This window comes from Aquarana catesbeiana, linkage group LG03 (assembly GCF_042186555.1).
Source record: "Aquarana catesbeiana isolate 2022-GZ linkage group LG03, ASM4218655v1, whole genome shotgun sequence".
Lineage (NCBI taxonomy): Eukaryota > Metazoa > Chordata > Amphibia > Anura > Ranidae > Aquarana > Aquarana catesbeiana.
In genome coordinates this window covers 300,263,738-300,288,256 of record NC_133326.1, presented here as the reverse complement: position 1 = coordinate 300,288,256, position 24,519 = coordinate 300,263,738, and the positions used below count along the sequence as shown (strand labels likewise).

The window sequence follows — 24,519 nt, the reverse complement described above, 5'->3', positions numbered from 1 at the left end:
TTTGTTTCTATGAATTGAAAAGCTTATTGTTTTCACTCCTTTTGGAAATTCATTTTTTTATGTTGATAAAGTCTTTTTTACAAGTTTGGGGTGCTCTAAGTAGTGTATTCACTTGTTGCTGAACAAAAGATAGATGCACAGCTCACCCTATTTTTCTGATTCTTCAGCAAGGTGCAGAGAAAATATATTAATTACTTAGCAACTGTAATGCCCCGTACACACGGTTGGATTTTCCGATGGAAAATGTCCGATCGGAGCGTGTTGTCGGAAATTCCGACCGTGTGTGGGCTCCATCGGACATTTTCCATCGGATTTTCTGACACACAAAGTTGGAGAGCAGGAGATAAAATTTTCCGACAACAAAATCCGATCGCGTCAATTCCGACCGTGTGTGGCCTGTTCCGACGCACAAAGTGCCACGCATGCTCAGAAGAAATTCCAAGACGGAACAGCTCGGTCTGGTAAACTTAGCGTTCGCAATGGATACAGCACTTTCGTCACGCTGCAATGTTAAAAATGGTTTAATACAGCGCACTCTCTTCTTCTTTATAATGTGACAAGAATTAAGTAGTTTTGCTGCTCATATTCACACACACTTCTCACAAAGTTTTATTTTTGTTTTTTTTATTGGGATTCCCTGAATATATTGTTATTAGTTGTCACATCTGACAGAATTTTTTTTTTTTTATTTAATTTTTTGGGGGATTTTAAGCCTTTTTTTTTGGATTTAATGTTTGTATTTTTTCAAAGGCTGATCTTTGTTCAATGTTATTTTTATTTTTCCTCCAGAATATTTTTGTGTGTGTTTTGTGTGTCAAGTTACCCCAACACCATTGATATCTTTTATTATTTAATCTCAAGGAGATTGTTTGTTGTTGGTGTCCCTTGTTCATTTCACATTGTATATTTGAAATGTACCTGAATCCTCACAAAAAAACTGTCCTTTTTGAAGTAAAACACATAGGAGAGTATAATTCAAAACAAAAATCCTTTATTAAGGGATCAGAACCAAACAAAGAGGAAGGCAACACTGGCTCAACATGAGAAATTAGCGAAGCCTGGGACCCCCACGGCAGACATCAATTCTTGAACATCAAAATTGGTGGCCTGAGGAGTCCATATGTAAGGGAGGGCAGTCTGGTCCAGAATTCGCAGAGATCCGGATAGCAGCAGATGACATCTGTGTCCCCAGGCTGTGGTACCACAAGAGGCTGCATCTTTTGGCCGACCAGACTGGATCCAGGGTCCTCACTTTCTGGTCTTCCTTTCACGCTTCCTTCCCGGCTGTGGCTGTGCAGTTGGAGATGTGGCAGGAGGAGGAGTAGGACCTTGAGGAGGACTGGGAGGACCTGGAGGAGAGGGAGGACGAGGAGGAGGACCTGCAGGAGGAGGAGGAGGACCATCGCAAAGGTGTGTCTGAGCTGTCATTTGGCCCCTCATACCTATGTTAAGAGCCTCCAATATGAGCGCCTCACACAAGACTTGTTGGCCCTCCTCCATCCTCTGCATTTTATATGCAATGACGGCAGCAATGTCCTCCTCCATGGTCTGTCGTGCTCCCAGGACCTCTGTAGCCCTCCAAAAGAGTCCTCCGGTAGCCTCCTCTAGGGCACTCCTCCTACTGCCACTTTCTCTTTTCAGGGGGGGTGGAGGGACCTGCAGATCAGCCAGCCGGCTCGGCCCGGCCACCTCCTGGCTGAGACTTCCCTGTGTATGAAAAAGGGACATGGTTGTAATGTTTTGCTTCATCAATCACAATCCTAAATTAGTAAAAAAACTCCAAACTAACATCTAGTTAACATCATTGATTGGACAAGCAGAAATATTTAGAGGAGTGCTATACCTGGCTCAATCTGGGCTCCTCCACATGTGGCCTGGAAGGCCCAGGTTGGGCGTCAGAAGCCTCAGGCAGGGGGGAAGGAAGCATGGAAGGAAGACTGGAGAGGGATGGCCTGGGTTCAGTCTGGCCTGCCAGAAAATGCAGCCTGTCGTAGTACAACATCCTGGGGACATAGATATCATCTGCTGCTCCGAATCTCTGTGAATCCAGGACTTTCTTGCGCTCCCTTACATGTGCTCCTCAGTCCACCAATGAAGATCTTTAAATAGGTGATGTCTGCCGTGGGGATCACCTGCTTCACAATTTCACACAATTGCACCAGTGCTGCCTTCCTCTTTGTTTGGTTCTTGAAATGGGGGTGTTTAATCTCCCACAGACAGGGCAGCTCCCTTAAGATATCTACTTGATTTGATTGTAGCCGTAAGATATCTATGAATACTGACATGAAGTCATTGTCTTTCACTAAGATATCCATGTTCACTGCAAGACACAACACAAGACAAAGCCTAATGTCAGACAAAACTCTCCTAATCTTGTTACAATATAGGCTTCAATGTAGAAGCAGTATAGGCACAAGTTTGTCTCTTACCTTCGTTCTTACGATCGGCGCGTCCAATGCTCCTTCCTCCGCTCACAGATCGTACGTAATACGCACACGTGTTACGCTTTATACACACTGCGCATGCGTGTAACTCCGCCCGCCCCTGACGTTCTTTCTAGTCTATTCCCCGCCCCTTTTCGTTCGGCGCAGTGGGTGAAGAGCACATGGCGGAGTTAGAGCAGGTGTGTGCTAATTAAAGCAACGAGCAGGAGGAGGAGGAAAGCCTGAATCCCGACACGTCCCGATCCAGAAGGAGACGTTTTAAGGCCACAAATATGTCCTTTGGGGAGATGTTGGAGATGGTGGACATCATGAAGAAGTCCGACTATGACGGAAAGTATGGGCCTTACCCCAACCCCAACATCAGAAAGGCAAAGATCATGGCGAAAGTGGTCAAAGGCCTTCACAAGAATTTCGGGGTGCGAAGATCGAAAGATCAGCTCAGGAAGTGGTGGTCGGACCTGAAGTTGAGAGAGCCAGAGCAGTACCGAAAGATCCGGAGAGTGCTGCAAAAAAGTAAGTAGTTGTGCTGTGTTCCTATTCTTTCTGTCTTTATTGCGTTTGTGCTGCTCCATATGCTTTCCTTAATTGTACGGTTTAAAAGGGCAACTTTAATGTTCATGGGCCCATTATTCGTTCGTATCAAACATTTTTCTTTCGGCCTCTAAAACACCATTCATTAGGCCATATGCATTTTCCCACATTTTTTTTGGGCCTACTTGGATGCCAATTATTTGTTTGTGTAGATGGGTTTGTTACTAGAATGAAATGCCAACTAGATTCTGTGTAAGGAGAGGACACTGAGCAGCTGTTTTCACATCTGGACACTGGAGCACTAGTGTGGGACACCAGAACACCATTTTTATTAGGGGGCCCACACAGGTGCTCCAGTGTATACTATAGGGGGGGCTACATCTGTGAAGCTTATACTAAACAGGTAAAGTATTGCAGCTTGACAAAGGCCAATAAAAAAAATACATCTTGGAACTCGGCTAAAATAGACAATTGTACCCCACTTCCAAGCAATGTTTCCTATTTCTAGTTCTGCCATCAAATATCTGTGTGCTAATTATACCATTTTTGTTTTACATAGGGGAGAAAAGACTCGGAGGACACCCCTCATCCGAGGAGACCAGAGACCCCCCACTTCTGGAAGAAGGTGAAATACCACCAACCCAAGCTGAGCAGGAGGAAGAAGAAGATGTGGTGGAGATTGGCACCACAACAGGTGAGTGTCTGCGACCACAGGCTCAGGTAAAAGAGATGGATGGTGGCAGATTTTTGAGACCTGTTTTTGTTTTGTTTCTCTCTTTTTAGGTGATCGTGATCCAGATCCTTTCACATCAGAAAGTGCCCAGATCCTGATCAGGGAGATCATGGGGTGTAATGTCGAACTGCAAAACATACAGCAAAAAATCAATGATGTTATTAAAAAAAATAATAACATCATTGATGTTTTGGGGCGAATTTAAAACCCCACAAAATCACTTTTTGGATTGTGGTCCAATCTTTTAAATTTTTTTGCAATGTTTTGAAAAGCCAAATTTGGAGGATGCACACAGTGTGCCAACATGTGCTATCTGCCATCACGGGAGATCAATGGACGCGTTTTGGGGGTGCAACCCCTTCCTCAATTATAAAGTAGCGTTGAGGAAGGGCTTGCTCCCCCAAAACACGTCCCTTGATCCCCCCTGATGGCAGCTAGCACATGTTGACATTCGTAAATTGGTGTGCATCTTCCACATTTGGCTTTTCCAGGGGTGATTTCCCCCCATCTGAACGCTATATCAAACACAGTTCCTAAATACTGATGTCTGATATAGCCTTCAGGTTTTACCTAATGTGAACTTTGTAAGTTCAAGTTTTTTGGCTTTCTTGTTGGTTTTACACAGGCCTGTTTTATCTGAAATGGACATTTCGATTTTTGATAATGCTACTGCAAAAATTGTTATACAACAAACATGTTGGTTTGTTTTAAAAACCTTTGGTAAATGCACATGTGATTGTGCAGGTATAAAAAAGTTGCTTACTCAAGAATGTGTGGATTATTGTCTCAACACTACAATACAACACTTTTGGGGTGATGTAATTGCTGTTTTCTGCAAAAATGGGTGTTATTTCCTAAGGGCAAATCCTCTTGGCACTACAAGTGCAGTTTCAGTGCAGTTGCAAGTGCACTTGTAGTGAAATGTGTTTTTGCATTTAGGAAATAACAGCCAACAGTGCTTTGTATAAGGTTGCACAATCACGACATTTTCTGGACTCAACACATTTCTGTCAGGGTCAGCTAAAACAAACACAAGCAGTAAATGTCCACCAAGAATTTCTTTTTTTTTTATTATAAAAAAAAAAGCTTTACAGATTTGCTGGCATATTGATAGCCCCCCTACCCGCAAAGAACTCCAGGTAGCGTAACCGGACATCACGGGCACTCAGGGAGGGCAAGCCAGGACGGCCACTTTCAAGCGCCGTCAGTGTGGTTTGATGTAGGATTCTGGCCTCAGGCCCAACTGAGCCAGCATAGTTGGCCGAATGTTTCCTTAAAAAGTTATGGAGAACACAGCACGCCAGTATAATATGGTTCAGTTTATACTCCGCCATATGGATGGGTGTCAGAAATAGTCGGAACCGGCTGGCCAGGATTCCAAATGTGTTCTCCACCACTCTTCGGGCTCTGGCCAGCCGGTAATTAAAAACCCTCTGTTCCGGGGTGAGGGTCCTCATTGGGAATGGCCGCATCAGGTGGTCCCCCAGCGCAAACGCTTCATCAGCAACTAACACAATTGGGAGTCCTTCCACATTGTCCTCTGGAGCTGTGGACATGTTTCCCATCAATTGCCCCTCCACAGTTAGGCACGTCCAACCGCTCGGCAAAGTGGGAGGCCACAGTCTGCCATTCCTCTGGCGTGGAAGGAAACTGTTGATGAAAAAAACAATAAACATTACTATTTTTACTCTGAAACATGGCAAGCAGATTATACACATACATTATGGGGCAACCTCCAGATAGCATTTACTAAGGGGAATTTAACAACGCCAAAGTATAAGATACACCTATCATATTCCCCCTCCCCCCCTCTCATGGGCCATTTCTAACATTATAGGGGATGTGTGGAAATCTTGGACAGGTAACCCTCTTCACTTCATTGAGAGATGAATGCCTAAATAATGGGTATTACTTTGAACAGCCCCTCCTTAGTTACACTATTGGCAGACCACTGGACAGGTAAGAAGTGTCTGAATACAAAGATATAAATACACACTGTACACATTTGAGGACATTTGGACATTCTGCTATTACCTATCAAGATAATAATAGGATACAAAAACTTGAAACAGTACCATTGGAAAGTATACAGGCAGGCCCTTGCACTACATGCTTTGGGGAATTCATCCATAAATCTGACCAGTAAAGAGATGGGTATAGTGTGTATGGGTTTGGCAAAGTCAGCAGATAGATGATTGAGGATAGATAGAGAATTGGGATCAGCTGACTTAGCAGTTGGGGGAGGGAGGGTTACTAAAAATTATTTGGGGACACCACAAAAAAAAGCCTCTGGCACTCTGCCTGAATTTAAATCAAAAATAACATTTCCAAACATTTTAGGGGGTGTTTGGGGTAAAGCACTACTATGGAGCTGATAAAATACATTGTTAAGTGACTACATGAGGTGAATATAGGGCAGGAGACACCATGTTGGGGAGGTTAGTGAAGGGCAAATATGTATGAAGGACCTAATAATTACATAAAAATCCAGCATGCATGAGGACAAAGGGGACATTCACAGCATATTACAAGCATGGTAATTAGGGAATGAGGAAAGAAATACAAGATATTAGCAAACATTCAATACAATAAAATGTGATATAAAAGGATAAAAATCTTACCTTCATATACTCCTTCTGCAGGACCTGGATGATGGCAGAACAGGTCTCTGGGATAATGATCCCCAGAGCCTGGGGGGAGATGCCTGTCGAGAACTTCAAGTCCTGCAGGCTTCTCCCTGTCGCCAAATACCGCAACCTCTGCTCCGTAGTGATGGCTTGCCTCATGCAGGTATCCTGCCTGCTAATATAGGGGGTCAGCGAAGCCAACAAACGCTGAAACACGGGGTCCGTCATCCTGAGAAAGTTCCTGAAATCATCAGGATTATTCTCACGGATCTCACGGAGCAAAGGCATATGACAGAACTAGTCACGCTGAAGCAACCAATTCTTGGTCCATGAACTCCTCCCCACCCTGTTCATGAACTGGACTTGTGTCAAGGTCAGGACCCCAACACCAAGCCCCCGCACAGCACGAACTCTACGAGGAGTACGCATACGAAACATGGCTAGAAAACGGTCGGCTGCTCAGAACGAAGTAACAGAACGCACTGAAGAACAGCAAGGCCTGTGAAGAGCGACCTGAAAAACAGCAACGAGCGGCCAAGATCGCACAGAAAACTCCGATATGAACTGACTGCACGCACTGAAGAGCAGATACAAACCCACAAGCACAAACTGAACGGCAGAAAACGATCTGAAAGCCACGAGTCTGAAAAAGCACGAATCGTCTCTCACCAAACTTTTACTAACACGAGATTAGCAAAAGGAGCCCAAAGGGTGCCGCGCTTGGTTCTGAACCGGCCTTTTCTAGTCTCGTCGTACGTGGTGTACGTGACCGCGTGGTTGTCGATCGGAAATTCCGACAACTTTGTGTAGACAAAAAAAGTTTGAGCCAACATCCGTCGGAATAAATCCTAGGATTTTGTTGTCGGAATGTCCGAACAAAGTCCGACCGTGTGTACGCCCTATAAGAGTCAAGTTTTTCATAAGGTATGATGACAAGAGGCATTGTGCGCTTCACCTTTAGAAGCCACAATTTGAGAGCGGTTTATGTGTATTGCTGGTACCTGGATGTTCCAGGAATTAAGCAACAGATATCAGAGCATCAGATTGTCTCTATTACATTTGGTCCTCACCTTGCTTATTAAAAATGTGCTGCTGTTGGACAATTTTAAACCATACTGTCATGTACACTCTCCAAACGCTTGATGAGATTTTAATGGAGATTGTCCAGCTGCAGGACAGTTTTTCATCATTGAGAACGGAGCAATGTTAAAGTGCCTCCTGCCAGTTAATGCAGGCTTACCCAAGCCACAGAGTCTAAAGCCTCATACACACAATCAGATTTTTGGCAGGAAATTGTGTGATGACAGACTGTTTGCCTAAAATCCGACTGTTAGTACCCTCCATCAGACAATTGTTGGCCAACTTTCCGCCAACAAATGTTGTATGGCAGGCTAGTAAATTTTCGGCGGACAACAGTCTGTTGTCAGATATTCCTATTGTGTGCACACAAGTCCATCACACAAAAGTCCAAAGTACAAACACGCATGCTCGGAATCAATGCTCACCAAACACAACATTAGCAGAAGGTGCCCAAACAGTGGCGCTCAAGAGCTGAAATTCCAAGTAGTACATCACTACGTTCGTGTTTGTTGGCCGACAATTGTGTACCGTTTGTATGCAAGACAAGTTCCTGGCACACTCCCTTCGGACAAAAGTCTGACACTTTGTCTGATCGTGTGTACGAGGCTTTAGTCTAAGATAGTGGAAAATGGCTGGAAACCCTAGTGGTCCTGGTTTTCTATGCTACTAACCGACACTAGGTCACACCCTCCAGGATCACCCCATAATAGGATTGGTTGGACAGAAGGGCTGTGATGCAGAGTGTGTTAACAATGTGGTAGACAGTAGTTAAGTCTAGGTAGATGTCATAGCATGGGGCAGGCAAAATGGTAGTCAGGTCCCCGGCAGGGTTCATGGCAAGTGGCATGCAATAGACTAGCCAATTCAATCCAGGTTGGCGTCAAACAGGCAAATGGCAGGCAAGTATTATAGCTTTTTAGCTCTCAGTTAACTGGCTATAAGACACAGCACCATTGAAAATAAAAAAGAAACGGTTGAACCTTTGAGGCACATATTAATTCAGAATATTTTTTATTTTAATTATAAATCATACTATTGGGTTTATAGAAAAATCCATTAAAACTTTAGATATCTATAGCGACCCACTAGTAACCACATGCCTTATCTCCTGTTATAATTACTTTAATAAAACAGTGGATAAAATCAATTTCCAGTATTCATCAACTAGCAACAGACGGTGTCAGAAAGGCAGCATTCAACTTGATGAAAACACATTTTCTACTTCTTCTGGAGTATGTGGAATCAATACTACTGACCAAACATATTAACAGTAAATTTCTTCCAAATGATATTAAAATATTACTATAGAAATTGCAATATTAACAAACTGCAAAGAACTTCATCCTACCAGATACTGTAGGTGTAAAACTGTCTCAGCTCCCCAGTCTGCCTATGGACTCATCAGATGGGCCAACAATTAAAAAAAAAAAAAAAACAATTTACAAAAAAAAAAAAAAAACAAGGAGGTGAGAATGGCATTAATGTGTTAAATCTACAAATAGGCCTGGATAATATCTGCCTGTTATGAGGAAAAAGATAAATGGATGTACATATGCATGCGTGCATACACACATACTGTATATTCACATGCATGCACACATGCCACTCAATAAATTGCACGAAGATAGAAAGAAGTCCATCAAGCGAGTGAATTGGCAGACACAGGTATTAAACCTAATGAAGGGATCCAGACCTCCTTTATACACTGGGATGTGGGATGTGGCACAAAAATGTTATCCAGATAAACTTTATAAGACACAACATCAGACGCTGCAGAATAAATACTCTGGTGGTCAAAGGACACACCCATACCGATAACTGGGAACTCTGGAAGCCCTGAATATAGTAGAGGTCCTAGAAATTCTGGAAATTTCTCTCTCTCTCTTTCTCTCTCTCTCTCTCTCTCTCTCTCTCTCTCTCTCTCTCTCTCTATATATATATATATATATATATGTATATATATATACAGTATCTCACAAAAATAGTTCACGGAGGTTGGCTGTTACAGTATTAGCAGGATCCTTGATGTGTCTTCCAGGATTCCTCACAGGATCCCTGCTGGATGTATGTGCATCTAATTCATACAGTTTTAAATATCTATCTGCCATCAAAGTGGATCTAGTAGTGCTTGATGGAAGAGCGTGAACCATTACTTTTACTATAATGAATCAAGTTTAGGTGTTGCTGCTCTATGGAGGCCAAGCTAACTGTAAAAGATAAAATCAAATCCACAGCCAATAATGCTTGCCAGACCAGGGTGTTCATAAAACTTGTACTCTTCTACCATGCTATATCTTACAAATCAACACATCCAGATTACTCTATATACAATGAGTTTGAAATACTAAAAGTACATATGTCCCCAAAAAACTTAAAGGCTACTGTTTTAGCCTCTACTTTTGAAAATATTAATTTCCTGGCTCTCATTGTGATCTTATATGTTCAGTACTCTTTAAATGACTGACTTGGGACAAACTTGCAGATTAGAAGATTGTGCATGCAAAAAAAGCATGCAGATTTTTTATTTTATTTTTAAACTAAAAAGTACCTTTTCCAAGGAAAAAATTGTGTTTTTTGGTACATGCCTACCTTGAAAGAACTCATTACACACCATCTTAAACAATACGTATGTGAGCATCATCATTGAACAGTAGTGAACGACATACAGTAAACAATGTAATAAACCTCACTATGAAAATAATAATAAATAAATTCTGCATTCCATAACCCTTTGAAGAGGCCATTATCAGTAGCTCAATTCTGACATACCCATGGCCTTCTTTTAACCCTTCCTTAAACAGCTCCATTTTTACCACATAAAGTGATCCTTTTTTCTTTTTGCTGGTGGAAATTGAGAAGCTTATATGATAATATCATTCCTACAACAGAAAACAAAAGAAAAATTCACAAAAATATGAGAAAACAATGAGGAAGTCGTTGTTCTCAGGAATATGTCTATGTCTGTCTGTCTTTGAGGTGGCTCCAGAAGTATTAGAGTAATTAAGAAAATGCTGCTCAAATTTAGCATTGTGTGACCTTTTTCTCTATTCAGAGGAGTGATGGTTGGGATAGAAAGAAAAGTGCCCTATTTGCCACTACTCTAATGCCCCGTACACACGGTCGGATTTTCCGACGGAAAATGTGCGATCGGAGCATGTTGTCAGAAAATCCAACCGTGTGTGGGCTCCATCGGACTTTTTCCATCGGATTTTCTGACACACAAAGTTTGAGAGCAGGCTATAAAATTTTCCGACAACAAAATCCCATCGCATCAATTCCGACCATATGTGGACCATTCCGACGCACAAAGTGCCACGCATGCTCAGAAGAAATTCCGAGACAGAACTGCTCGGTCTGGTAAAATTAGCATTCGGAATGGATAGAGCACTTTCGCCAGGCTGCAATGTTTAAAATCGTTTAATACAGTGCACTCTCTTCTTCTTTATAATGAAGTAGTTTTGCTGCTCATATTCACACAGGCTTCTCACAAACTTCTTTCTTTATTATTTATCGTGATTCCCTCAATATATTTTGATTTGTCACAAAAATCTGACAAAAAATTTTTTTTTGTTTTGTATTTTTTTCAAGGCTGATTTTTTTTGGTTTTGTATTTGTTTCAAGGCTGATGTTTTGTTTTTTTGTTTTTTTTTACTCCAGAATATTTTTGTGTGTGTTTTGTGTGTCAAGTTACCACAACACCATTATTATCTTGTATTATTTAATCTCAAGGAGGTTGTTTGGTGTTGGTGTCTCTTGTTAATTTCACATTGTATTTTTGAAATGTACCTGCCTCCTCACAAACAAACTGTCCTTTTTGAAGGAAAACACACATAGGCGAGTATAATTGTAACAAAAATTCCTTTATTAAGGGCTCAGAACCAAACAAAGAGGGAGGCAACGCTGGAGAAACAGCAGAAATTGGCGAAGCCTTGGACCCCCAGGGCAGACATCAATTCTTTTACAGCAAAATTGGTGGCCTGAGGAGTCCTTATCTAAGGGAGTGCAGTCTGGTCCAGAAGTCCCAGAGATCCAGAAAGCAGCAGATGACATCTATGTCCCCAGGCTGTGGTACTACAAGAGGCTGCATATTTTGCCAGACCAGACTGAGCCTAGGGCCATCACTCTCTGGTCTTCCTTCCACGCTTCCTTCCACGCTGTGGCTCTGGTGTTGGAGATGTGGCAGGAGGAGGTGTAGGACCTGGAGGAGCAGGAGGAGGAGTAGGACCTGGAGGAGCAGGAGGAGGAGGAGTAGGACCTGGAGGAGGAGGAGGAATATGTGTGAGGTCACAAATGTAGGTCGCACATGTGATATGGCCCCTCAACCCCTTATTTAGAGCTTCCAAAATTAGGAACTCACACAGGAGTCGTTGGCCCTCCTCCTTCTGCATCATTTTGCATGCAGTTATGCCAGCAAAGTCCTCCTCCACACTGTGGGGTGTTTTGAGGGCCTCAGTAGCCTTCCAAAAGAGGCCTATTGTTGCCTCCTCCAGGTTACTCCTCTTCCTGCCACTTTGTCTTTGAAGGTGTGGGGAGGGACCTGGATATCAGGCAGCCTGCTTGGTCCAGCCACCTCCTGGCTGATACTTCCCTGTGTATGAAAAGGGACATGGTTTTAGTTTTTGCCTCATCAATCACAATCATAAATTAGTACTCCAAACTAACATCTAGTTAACATCATTGATTGGACAACCAGCAATATTTAGAAGAATGCTATACCTGGCTCCAGCTGGGCTCCTCCACATGTTGCTGCCTGGAAGGCCCAGGTTGGGCGTCAGAAGCCTCAGCTGGGGGGGAAGGAAGCGTGGAAGGAAGACTGGAGAGTGCTGGCCTGGGTTCAGTCTGACCTGCCAGAAAATGCAGCATGTCATAGTACCACAGCCTGGGGACATAAATGTCATCTGCAGCTCCTGATCTCTGGGAATCCTGGACCTTCTTGTGCTCCCTTAGATAAGTGCTCCTCAGGCCACCAATTAGGATCTTCAAATAGGTGATGTCTGCCATGGGGATCACCGTCTTCACAAATTCCAACAAATTATCCAGCGCTGCCTTCCTCTTTGTTTGGTTCTTATATTCAGGGTGGTTTATCTGCCACAGAAAGGACAGCTCCCTGAACATATCTATGAAGATTGGCATAAAGTCCTGATCCTTCAAGATATCCATTTTCACTGCAAGACACAACACAAGACAAACCCTAATGTCAGCCTAAAGTCTTCTAAACTTGTGCAAATACAGGCCTCAATCTAGAAGCAGTATAGGCCCAAGTTTAGATCTTACCTTCGTTATCACGATCGGCACCTCCGATACTCCTTCCTCCGCTCACAGATCGTACCTACTACGCACGCGTGTTATGCTTTATAAACATTGCGCATGCGTGAAACTCCGCCCACCCCTGATGTTCTTTCTAGTCTTTTCCCCGCCCCTTCTCGTTCGGCGCAGTGGGGGAAGAGCACATGGCGAAGACACAGCAGGTGCGTGCTAATTACAGCAACGAGGAGGAGGAAAGCCCGGAGCCAGAAACGTCCCGATCCAGAAGGAGATGATTTAAGGTATCAAATATGTCCTTTGGGGTAATGTTGGAGATGGTGGACATCCTGAAGAAGGCCGACTATGACGGGAAGTATGGACCTTACCCCAACCCCAATGTCCGAAAGGCCAAGATCATGGCGAAAGTGGTCAAGAGTCTGCACCGGAATTTCGGGGTACGACGATCTAAAGATCAGCTCAGGAAGCGGTGGTCGGACCTCAAATTAAGAGAGCATGAGCAGTACAGAAGGATCCGGAGAGTGCTGCAAAAAAGTAAGTAGTTGTCCTGTGTTCCTATTCTTTATGTTTATTACGTTCGTGCTGCTCCATGTGCTTTTCTTAACTGTTGTCCAGTTTAAAATGTCAGCTTTCATGTTCATGGGCACATTATTCGTTCGTATAAAACATTGTTCGTTCGGCCTAGAAAACACCATTGTTTTGGCCATATGCATTTGCCAACATTTTTTATGGCCTACTTGTCAGAAAATAATTTGGTTGTGTAGATGGGTTTGTAACTAGAATGAAATGCAAACTAGATTCTGTGTAAGTAGAGGACACTCAGCAGTTTTCACATTTGGACGCTGGAGCACTAGTCTGGGACACAAGAACACCCTTTTTATTAGGGGGTCCCACACTGGTGCTCCAGTGTATACTATAGGGGTGTCTCCATTTGTGAAGCTTGTACTAAACAGGTAAAGTATTGAAGCTTGAAAAAGGACACTAAAAATTCTAGGTCTTGGAACTCTGGCAAAATAGACAATTGTACCCCACTTCCAAGCAATGTTTCATATTCCTATTTCTGCCATCAAATATATGTGTGCTAAGTATACCTATTTTTTTTTTACATAGGGGATAAAAGACTCGGAGGACACCCCTCATCCGAGGAGACCAGAGACTCCCCACCTCATGAAGAAGTGGAGACCCACCAAAGCCAACAGGAGGAGGAGGAGGAGGAAGGAGATGTGGTGGAACTAGTCACCACAACAGGTGAGTGTCTGTGACCACAGGCTCAGGTAAGAGATGGATGCCGGCATATTTATAATACATGGTGTGTTTTTGTTTCTATCTTTTTAGGTGATCGTGATGTTGTGGATCCAGGGCATTTCACCTCAGAAAGTGCACAGATCCTGATCGGGGAGATCATGAGGTGTAATAGGGACTTGGAAAACATCCAGAAAAGCATCAATGATGTTCAAAAAAAAATGAAGAACATCATTGATGTTTTAGGGAGAGTTTAAAACCCCTCGAAATCCCTTTGTTTTTTGGTGCTTTTTGTGAGCTAAAAATTTTTACCATTTTTTGACATATTTGCGAAAAGCCAAATTTTGAAGATGTACACAGTGTGTCAACATGTGCTATCTGCCATCACGGGAGATCAATGTATGCGTTTTGGGGGTGCAACCCCTTCCTCAATAATAAAGTAGCTGTGAGGAAGGGGTTGCACCCACAAAACACGTCCCTTGATGCCCTGTGATGGCAGCTAGCACATGTTGACATTCGGCAATTGGTGTGCATCTTGAAAATTTGGCTTTTCTAGGTGTGACTTCACCCCATCTGAACGCAATATCAAACACAGTTTGTAAATACTCATGTCTGATATTGCCTTCAAGTTCTACCAAATGTGAACTTTGTAAGTTCAAGATTTGTGTCTTTCTTGTTGGTTTTAAACATGCCTGTTTTATCTTAAATGGACATTTCTACTTTTTCTAATGTGACCCCAAAAATTGTTATACAACAAACACGTTGGTTTGTTTTAAAAACCTTTTCTAAATGCACATGTGATTGTGCTGCTATTAAAAAGATTGTTAATCAAGAATGCGTGGATTATTGTTTCAACGCTCCAAAACTTTTGTTGTGCTCTAATTGGTGTTTTCTGTGACAATGGGGGTTATTTCCTAAGGGAAAATCCACTTTGCACTACAAGTGCAACTGCACTTGTAGTGCAAAGTGTATTTGCCTTTAGTAAATAACACCCAACAAAATGCTTTGTAATGTTACACAATCACACCATTTTCAGGACTCACCACATTTCTGTCAGGGTCAGCTAAAAGAAACACAAGCAGTAAATGTCACCAAAGATTTTAGTAGTTACATTTTTTTTTATTTGAAAAAGGTTTCAGACATTGTCTGGCATATTGATAGCCCCCCTACCCGCAAAGTATTCAAGGTATCTTAGACGGACATCACGGGCAATCAGGGGGGGGCAAGCCAGGACGGCCACTTTCAAGTGCCGTCAGGGTTGTTTCATTTAGAATTTCGGCCTCAGGCCCAACTGAGCCAGCATAGTTGGCAGAATGTTGCCGTAAAAAGTTGTGTAGAACACAGCACGCCAGGATGATATGAATCAGTTTGTACTCCGCCATGTGTATGGGTGTAAGAAATAGGCGGAATCGGCTGGCCATGATTCCAAACATGTTACATGTTCTCCACCACTCTTCTGGCTCTGGCCAACCGGTAATTAAAAACCCTCTGGTCCGGGGTGAGGGTCCTCATCGGGAATGGCCGCATAAGATGGTCCCCCAGCGCACATGCTTCATCCGCAACGAAGACGAATGGGAGTCCTTCCACATTGTCTTCTGGAGGTGGCAAGTCCAAGCTGCCATTCTGGAGACGCCTGTAGAACTCCATCTGGGGGATGACTCCACCATCGGACATCCGGCCATTCTTCCCCACATCCACATACAGGAACTTGTAAGTAGCCGACACCACCGCCAACATCACAATACTATTGAACCCCTTATAGTTGAAATAGTATGACCCCGAGTTGGGTGGTGGGACAATGTGGATGTGTTTCCCAGCAATTGCCCCTCCGCAGTTAGGAAAGTCCCACCGCTGGGCAAAGTGGGAGGCCACAGTCTGCCATTCCTGTGGCGTGGAAGGAAACTGTGGAGTCAAACGACAACAAAAAATTAGTCATTTTGCACATAAACAGGGAAAGCAGATTAGACACAAACATTCTTGGCCAACATCAAGATAACATTTATTTGAGGGAGTTTTTAAAGATCAAAGTATAAGGTACACCTAACAGATTCCCCCCCCCCCATGGGCCATTTCTAACATTTATGGGGGGGCTCTTGGACAGGTAACCCTCTCCACTTCACTGAGAGATGAATGCCTAAATAATGTGTATTACTTTGGCCAGACCCTCCTTAGTTACACTATTGGTAGCCCACTGAACAGGTAAGAAGTGTCATAATACAAAGATATAAATACACACTGTACACATTTAAGCACATTTGGAAATTCTGCTATTACCTATCAAGATAATAATAGGATACAGAAACTTTAAACAGTACCATTTGAAAGTATACAGGCAGGCCCTTGCACTACATGCTTTGGGGAATTCATCCATAAATCTGACCACTAAAGAGATGGGTATAGTGTGTATGGGTTTGGCAAAGTCAGCAGATAGATGATTGAGGATAGATAGAGAATTGGTATCAGCTGACTTAGCAGTTGGGGGGAGGGAGGGTTCCAAATGATTTGGGGACCCCCCCAAAAAAGCCTCTGGCACTCTGTCTGAATTTAAAGCACAAATCACATTTAAAAAACATTTTAGGGGGTGTTTGGGGTAAAGCACTACTATGGAGCTGATAAAATACATTGTTAAGTGACTACATGAGGTGAATATAGGGCCAGGAGACCATGCTGGGGAGGTAAGTGAAGGCAAATATGTATGAAGGAGAAAAAAAAAATTACATAAAAATCCAGCATGCATGAGAACAAAGGGGATATTCACAGCATATTACAATCATGGTAATTAGGGAATGAGGAAAGAAATACAATATATTATCAAACATTAAATACAATAAAATGTGATATTAAAGGATAAAAATCTTACCTTAATATACTCCTTCTGCAGGACCTGGATGATGACAGAACAGGTCTCTGGGATAATGATCCCCAGAGCCTGGGGGGAGATGCCTGTCGAGAATTTCAAGTCCTGCAGGCTTCTCCCCGTCGCCAAGTACCGCAGGGTGGTGACTAGCCTCTGCTCCGCAGTGATGGCTTGCCTCATACAGGTATCCTGCCTGCTAATATAAGGGGTCAGCAAAGCCAACAAATGGTGAAATACGGGGTCCGTCATCCGGAGAAAGTTCCTGAAATCATCAGGATTATTCTCACGGATCTCACGGAGCAAAGGCATATGACAGAACTGGTCACGCTGGAGCAACCAATTCTTGGTCCATGAACTCCTCCCCACCCTGTTCATGGACTGGACTTGTGTCAAGGTAAGGACCCCAACACCAAGCCCCCACACAGCACGAACTCTACGAGGAGTATGTATACGCAACATGGCTAGAAAACGGTTGGCTGCTCAGAACGAAGTAACAGAACGCACTGAAGAACAGCAAGGCCTGTGAAGAGCGACCTGAAAAACAGTAACGAACGAACAAGAACACAATGACAAGAGTCGCGCGTAACTCGCTGCACGCACTGAAGAGCAGATACAAACCCACAAGCACAAACTGAACAGCAGAAAACGATCTGGAAACCACGAGTCTGAAAAAAGCGCGAATCGTCTCTCAGCAAACTTTTACTAACACGAGATTAGCAAAAAGAGCCTAAAGGGTGCCGCGCTTGGTTCTGAACTGGCCTTTTCTAGCCTCGTCGTACGTGGTGTACGTCACCACGTTCTTGGCGATCGTAAATACCGACAACTTTGTGCGACCGTGTGTACGCAAAACAAGTTTGAGCCAACATCCGTCGGAAAAAATCCATGGATTTTGTTGTCGGAATGTCCGATCAATGTCCGATCGTGTGTACGGGGCATAACAGAGACATTGTATAAAAGCACTGCTATGCTTCTTATAATAGTACTTACTTTCTGGAATCCTGGTCAGCAGGTTGGGAGGGCAATGCTACATTTGAGGAGCATTATAATAATTACATTACTTTTTTTGGTAGTCATTGAGTAAATGTGCTAAAATCTGTAGAGACTACATCAGAAAGTGTGAAAAACGTCAAGTGCAACATCGAAATTTAGCATGCTTCCCACAGTCAAATAGGGTACAGGGTATATTGCAAGTTTTCTGTCCTGGTTCTTCCCCCAAAATCTAATTTTGGCAAAGTTAATTTATGTAAATGATCACATATGTATGTATGTATATATATATATATATATATATAAATTAGACAGTAACACAGAAAAAGCACTCCTCAAAACTACATATATTATTAGGTACAGGGCATTTTTTCAGCGGGAACGCAGGGGAACGCAGGTCCGGCACCTCAAGCACCTCCAGCGCCAAATCTATGTAATAGCAAGGGGTACTGGGGTGGGCTGGAGGGTCTATTGTTGCTGGAGTGGATCTATTTTTGAGTGGCGGTCTATTGTTGCTGGTGGGTCAATTATTAATGGAAGAGATCTACTATTGATGGAAGGGGTCTATTGTTGCTGGCTGCTGGATAGTCTATTGATGCTGGCTGCTGGGAGATCTGTTGTTTCTGCTGGGTGGTATTTTGTTGTGGGCGTCCATTGTTGCTAGGGGGGTCTATTGTTTCTGAGTCAATCTATTGTTGCTGGGGTTGTATTGCTGCTGGCTGTAGGGATATTTTACTACATTTCTTGCTATCATTAACAAATTACATACAAATTACTTAGCACCACAAAGTAATACTTGGCGCTGTACTCTCCAAAAGGGGCAGTACTGAGAGGTGGGTAGGGGATAAAACCAAGCAACGGTGCCCAGAGGTGAGTAGGGGGCGGAGATAAGAAGTGACTCAGAAGGGTGCAGTTCCTGCACCTATTCTCTGAGAAAAAAAACCCTGATTAGGTATATATATACAGTATATATTAACAGGCATGTCACTGCAGAGATCACATTAAATACAGTATATACAAATGCCAAATTAATGTAATTGCCGTGTCTATGTTATGATTTAATGTACTTAGGGCAGCAGAAATCTTCAACAGAGCCTTGTATCTATGGTTCATTATTAGACCTTTCACCAGGAGTGTCTATAAATTCATAAAACTGGTTACTTCGAATAGAGAAAATACTATCTGCCACAGGTAACAGTAAACAATATTTTCTTAATCTCAAACTTGAAGAAATGGGAAAAAGTTACATCTTTTAGCACAAAGTGTGTAGACAAAAGACATATCCCTGTAACACCAGTTATGTAGACCACGAAAAATAATATGCCAAAAATGACTGGTAAAACACATTCATCCTTTACCACTTCTTTTCCTTTATTCTCACAAAATAACAAATACAAAAATGCAGAGGTTGGGTGAAAGGTTGTGTATAACAGTTTTAGTGCTTAAAAAGTACATTGTTATAGGGATTTATACATCAGACAAAAAAGAGAGACAGCTGAAAAGGAAAAAGGGACAAAGGGATTTGATACCAAAACATAGACAGTTCCTCTAAAACGAGGGACAGCTGGGAGCTAGGTATTTTCTTTTATTGTGACGGACATCTAAAACCATTCTTTTCATAAATTGCTGGAAAACATATTTTAAAATTGATGATCTCTTCAGATTTTCTTTGTCCTTCCATGCCATTGGTTTGTGATATAATGCAGTTTATCTAATCTCAACATATCGCTTACAAAAAAAAACAAAAAAAAACCGCATGCATTTCTTGTTCTACCTGAATAATTAATTCTTTCACTGCATTTTTAACATTATCTCACTCCATGTTACCTAAAAGGCAGGAAAAATATCAAGAAATTGTATATCTAAATGTTTGTTTCTGTGTTTCTTTTTAGTACCTGATAGTGCTCCAGAAAATATAACATACAAGAACGTTTCATCAACAGAAATAATTGTCTCCTATTCCCCACCATCCATACCAAATGGAATAATAATATATTACACAGTGTACATAACATGGCAGAATGGAACAGTGGAGAGTGCAACAGACACGCCTCATCTAACACACAGCATTTCAGGTATATATATATATATTATTTTTTTTTATTCCTTCATATTCAATGTTTCCAGGCCAATATTTTTATAAGTACAGCATTGACAGGAGCCTATGAAGGCAGGATTTCAGTGGAGGACAGACTATTCCCTGCACCATCACTGTTTCTACAATTCTTTTTTATGTAAGTCTTCTGGGGGAAATTATTAAACAGCTAACACACACACAGATTGCAATCATGTACATTGTTTGAGGTGCATACAAAATCTTCTATTGTAGCACAGGCATAATAAAAGTTGCATGGGGGAGGCACATAGATAAAATCAGGTTCTGTGAGCTATGTGAAAACAGAAACAGAGAAATCTACTTTTTTAATACTAATCTAAATCTCTAAAGACAAATTGCGTGTATGCATAAAAAGGCTGCAGAAATCAGAAGTAATCAGCTGTAAAAGAGCTACAGGATATACTGTAGGTAAAAATGTGTTTTGACACATAGTATTCCATAATTTATTCTTTAAAATGATAGAAAATTATGTTAAACTCAATGTGAGGCATTAGCGCTTAGATATGTTAATATTCAGAAATCCTAGACACTGATATTTATATTTTATCAAACTAACTAATATTTGTGTGATGCAGGGTTTCAAAAATGTCTGTGCAAGGTACAATGCAGGGCACAATAAGCAGATATTTTTGCAACCTAAATGGAAGCACTAAGAAATTTGAGGGATTCTACTGATCCTGTTAACACCTGATATTTGCTACTGAGACGTTGGCTCTATGGCAGTTCAAGGGTGACATTGCTATTTGTCCATTGGCTGATGTATCTCAGAAGCTTATAAGTGAAAATGAGGACCATCTTCTAGAAGTGGCAAAGTTCTTGTTTCTGAACAGTACATAACATAAATTTATGTTTAAAGTAGACATCTCCTAAGAGAAATGTGAGGAATGCTACATACACATAGGGGTGTATTTATCATTGATTTGACTAGAAACATGGCCGCTATTCGCCCATTTTTCAACCAGGTTAGATTTTTCGCCATTAAATTTATCACAGTGATTCTTCTCACACTAACATCATTAAGGATGTTTAGAATAAGTCCAAATATGGACAGGGATATCTTCGTCAACCGCTTCCCCAGAATTTCCTAGGCACTAAATACCAGGGCTTGAGCAATGAGGAAGTGGGATACTGTGCTTCCCTTTCTTCTCACCTGCTGTCACATGTAGTACACTATAGGACACATTCATGTTGCATGTGTTTTTATTTATTTTACTCCCATACACACTAATAAACTGGTTAGGGGTCAGAGGGACCCTTAAATCCAGTTTATTGGGTAGGCAACCACTCACTTGCCCCCTCCCAATAAGGGGGTAGGTAGGTGGTACATAAGACACTCACTCTCACCAGCACACCCTCCTGTGCGCATGGGGTGCCTAAGAGCCAGGTGTCCATCAGCATCAGGTTAGGGTGATTTAGGGGGCTCTTGTTTTGGGGTAAAATCCCTCAATGCTCATCCCCAATGCCGAAGGCCATGTGCACTAGTATCAGCATAGCAGGGTGCCGCATGCTCACCACTCCCTTTCTATGGTGATACCTGCCTGTATGTCTGGTGCATCAGTCTAGTTCATTCTGAAGCAGGAAAGAGGGGAAGGGGTAGGGTTTTCATAAAATTTTTAATCAGAATAGAAAATACATTTAACCCTCTTCAACACCATGAATACAACGGAGAACACTTCGGGTAATAATGAAAGGACATTCCTGATTTTTAACAAGATTTCCCGGAAAGATTTGTCCTGGAAAAATTCTAATTAATTAGATTCATCCAGTGTCAAAGGAAATTTTGACAAGGGAAAATACAATGTATGAATTTTTAATGTACTGATGTTTATAAATATTGCCATATAAAAGTGTTAACAGAGTTCATTTTTTGCTTTTTAGGTTTGCGCAAATATACCAGTTATATCCTGAAAGTGTCTGCTAGCACTGTAAAAGGGGAAGGTGTACACAGTGAGCCACAAAGCATTACCACAGAGGAAGATGGTAAGAGGGCAACAGTCTTTGTGACCTTTCATTATTGAATAGTCTATAGCACTCAGTTATGCAGCTATAAGATCACTTTAACATTCATTTGAGTGGTCTGCAATAGCTGTGTTCTGAGCTCTATGTATAAGATAACATCTAGAGATAGTTGTGATCAATAATAAGTATAAAGATGCACAACAGTATGGAAAAAATACAAGCTTTATATAAGAAAAGATTAATATTAGTCTATACATTCAATGTACAAATAGGCATTATCAGCAAAGGGTCCAACAGTCCTGGTGGAAATATGCACATATGCCCGGTTAAATATAGGTATTAATGCAGATAACTCAGAATGAATGTTGCAGCTAAGTTCAGTTGCAGGGGCTCCTTAGGATGATCACAATGCAGAGTTTGTTATGGTGTCACAGATAAGATCTGTGGTGATGAGGAGACCCTCCAGTCGTTTTCCAACCAGCCTGTAATGCAGCTTTTCACCAACAGAAAATGTGGTGGGGCACTGGAACTCAAAGTCAGCTTATCTACTCTGCACTAGTAGCATCTAATCTGTCATGCAACTAGATCTCTGTCTGACAGAAGTGACTGTCAGATGCCTAACTTCACTTTAGCATATGCTGATAATTGAGCCTGAGCTAAAACTATCTATAGAATACCAGAACATAAGGGACACAGTTACCTAAAATAACAGAAGCTGCATAAAAACTTTATTGCAATAAAAAATTTCATCTATTAGTATACTGGAAGTTGACCACTACACTCTCTCTAACACAGACCTAGCTACCTGGCGCTGTGCATGTGATATAATAACAACAGGACAGAGCAACCCTTTCTGTCACAAGGATTCAGATACACACTCAAGAAACTATGGACAGCAGTTAAACAATGAGAACAGGGGATCAATCTGCGATTTGAGAAAGCTTATCATGGCAATGTATCCTGTTTGCGTTCCACGCTGCTTTGAGTGGCGTCCCTCCCTGGTCCTGAATTTCCACCTTTGTAGCCAAGGTGATGTCATCCGAGAGTGCCAATGGACTCCGGCCAGGCTCCAGCACAGCTGTGTCTGTGGCACATCGTTACACTGCACCTAGCTACGTGATACCCTCTCTACCCCCAGCACCAGACCGACTGGAGGTTAACCCATCTATACCCACCAACAGCTGCATGGTACTGTACAGGTTTCAATGGCTTTTATTTATGTATCACCAAGCTTACTAAAGCCATTGACCATCCAGCTTTTACATCTGGCTCACCTTGCTATACATTGATGGTCTATTTAACAATATACTGAATCATTGAGCGTTGTCTCTCTTTTTGTTTTTTCGGCTATGTTCTTGTTGACATTTTCAGACAGCTGCACCTGATTGGTCTTTGAGAATTATACAGAGTGGCTTTACACAGGGTCAGCGCTTGGGACGAACTGTTGTGTCTACCGGAAGTGACTGTCGGATGCCTAACTTGGCTCTAGCCTATGCTGGTTATTGAGGTCTGAGCTAAAACTAGCTATAGAACACCAGAGGGACAGAGTTAACTAAAATAGCAGAAGCTGCATAAAAACTTTATTGCAATAAATAGTTTCATCTACTAGTATACTGGAAGGTGACCACTACACACAATAACACAGACCTAGCTATCCGGCGCTGTGCATGTGATATAATAACAACAGGACAGAGCAACTCTTTCTGTCACAAGGATTCAGATACACACTCAAGAAGCTATAGACAGCTGTAGTTAAACTATGAGAACATAGATATATTTGCATAATAGTCTTTGCTTCTGGTCTGGGTGAAATATAAAAACAGAAACAGCTACTGTGTGTGTAAGGTCATGTGGCTCAGTTCCTCTCTCTCTCCTTATTTCCTTCTTCTGGGGTTTTTAACCCAGTCCCATAGAGACAGGAAATGATGTACATAAATAACTCACAGCACAACCACTTACAGTTTCGGACAGTAGAGGGCATCAGATCCCTACATACACATAAGAGAAATCAGGCTTACTGGTATGTAATTTCTTGGTTAATTTTTTTTTTTTTTTTTTTTTAGTATGGTCTTAACTACAGTCTGCACAGGCATGAATAAGGCAGACAATTTACTGCTAAATAAGAAGAATTTTTAAGCTTTAATCTGTTACCAAACTGCTTTGTACAAATCATTGCAGTGCAGTGTCATATTTCAGTGCTCTGTAAACTGCCATGGTTATTTTTATGCATGAGTATGAAGGAGTGGTCAGTGAAAGGCCTAAATTGGATCTAAATCCAACAATCTACTTTTTTCTCCCCTACCTCCTACAGCTCCCTCCTTTCAGGCCTTTCCACTAATCCACATTTTTTGTATAACTTTTAAGCATGGCTACAGCAAGGAATGGGTTTTGTATGAAGTAGAGGCACTGATTAGCTATTAAAGTGATTGTTAAGGTTTCATTGTTATTTTTTAAATAATAAACATGTTATACTTACCTGCTCTGTGCCATTGATTTGTACACAGCAGCCCCAAACTTCCTTTTCTGGGGTCCCCCCACCCAGTGCTTCTGGCTCCTCCTCCTTTCCAAGTGCCCATGTAGCGAGCCGCTTGCTATGGGGGCACTTGTGCAGGCTCGATCTGTGGCTCAGCCCCACCCCCCCACTCCTTCCTCACAGGATTTGATTGACAGTAACAGGAGCC

General features: G+C 42.1%; 1 protein-coding gene across 2 annotated transcripts in view; it reads left to right on the top strand.

Annotated features, from left to right (window-relative positions):
- Nucleotides 1-24,519, top strand: part of PTPRQ (protein tyrosine phosphatase receptor type Q) — a 450,263-nt gene that overhangs the window by 187,271 nt on the left and 238,473 nt on the right. For both annotated transcript variants that reach the window (XM_073620248.1, XM_073620247.1), the window contains exons 15-16: nt 19,656-19,838; nt 21,758-21,859. In XM_073620248.1, coding sequence (XP_073476349.1) covers nt 19,656-19,838; nt 21,758-21,859 — 285 coding nt within the window. The remainder of the gene's footprint in view (nt 1-19,655; nt 19,839-21,757; nt 21,860-24,519) is intronic.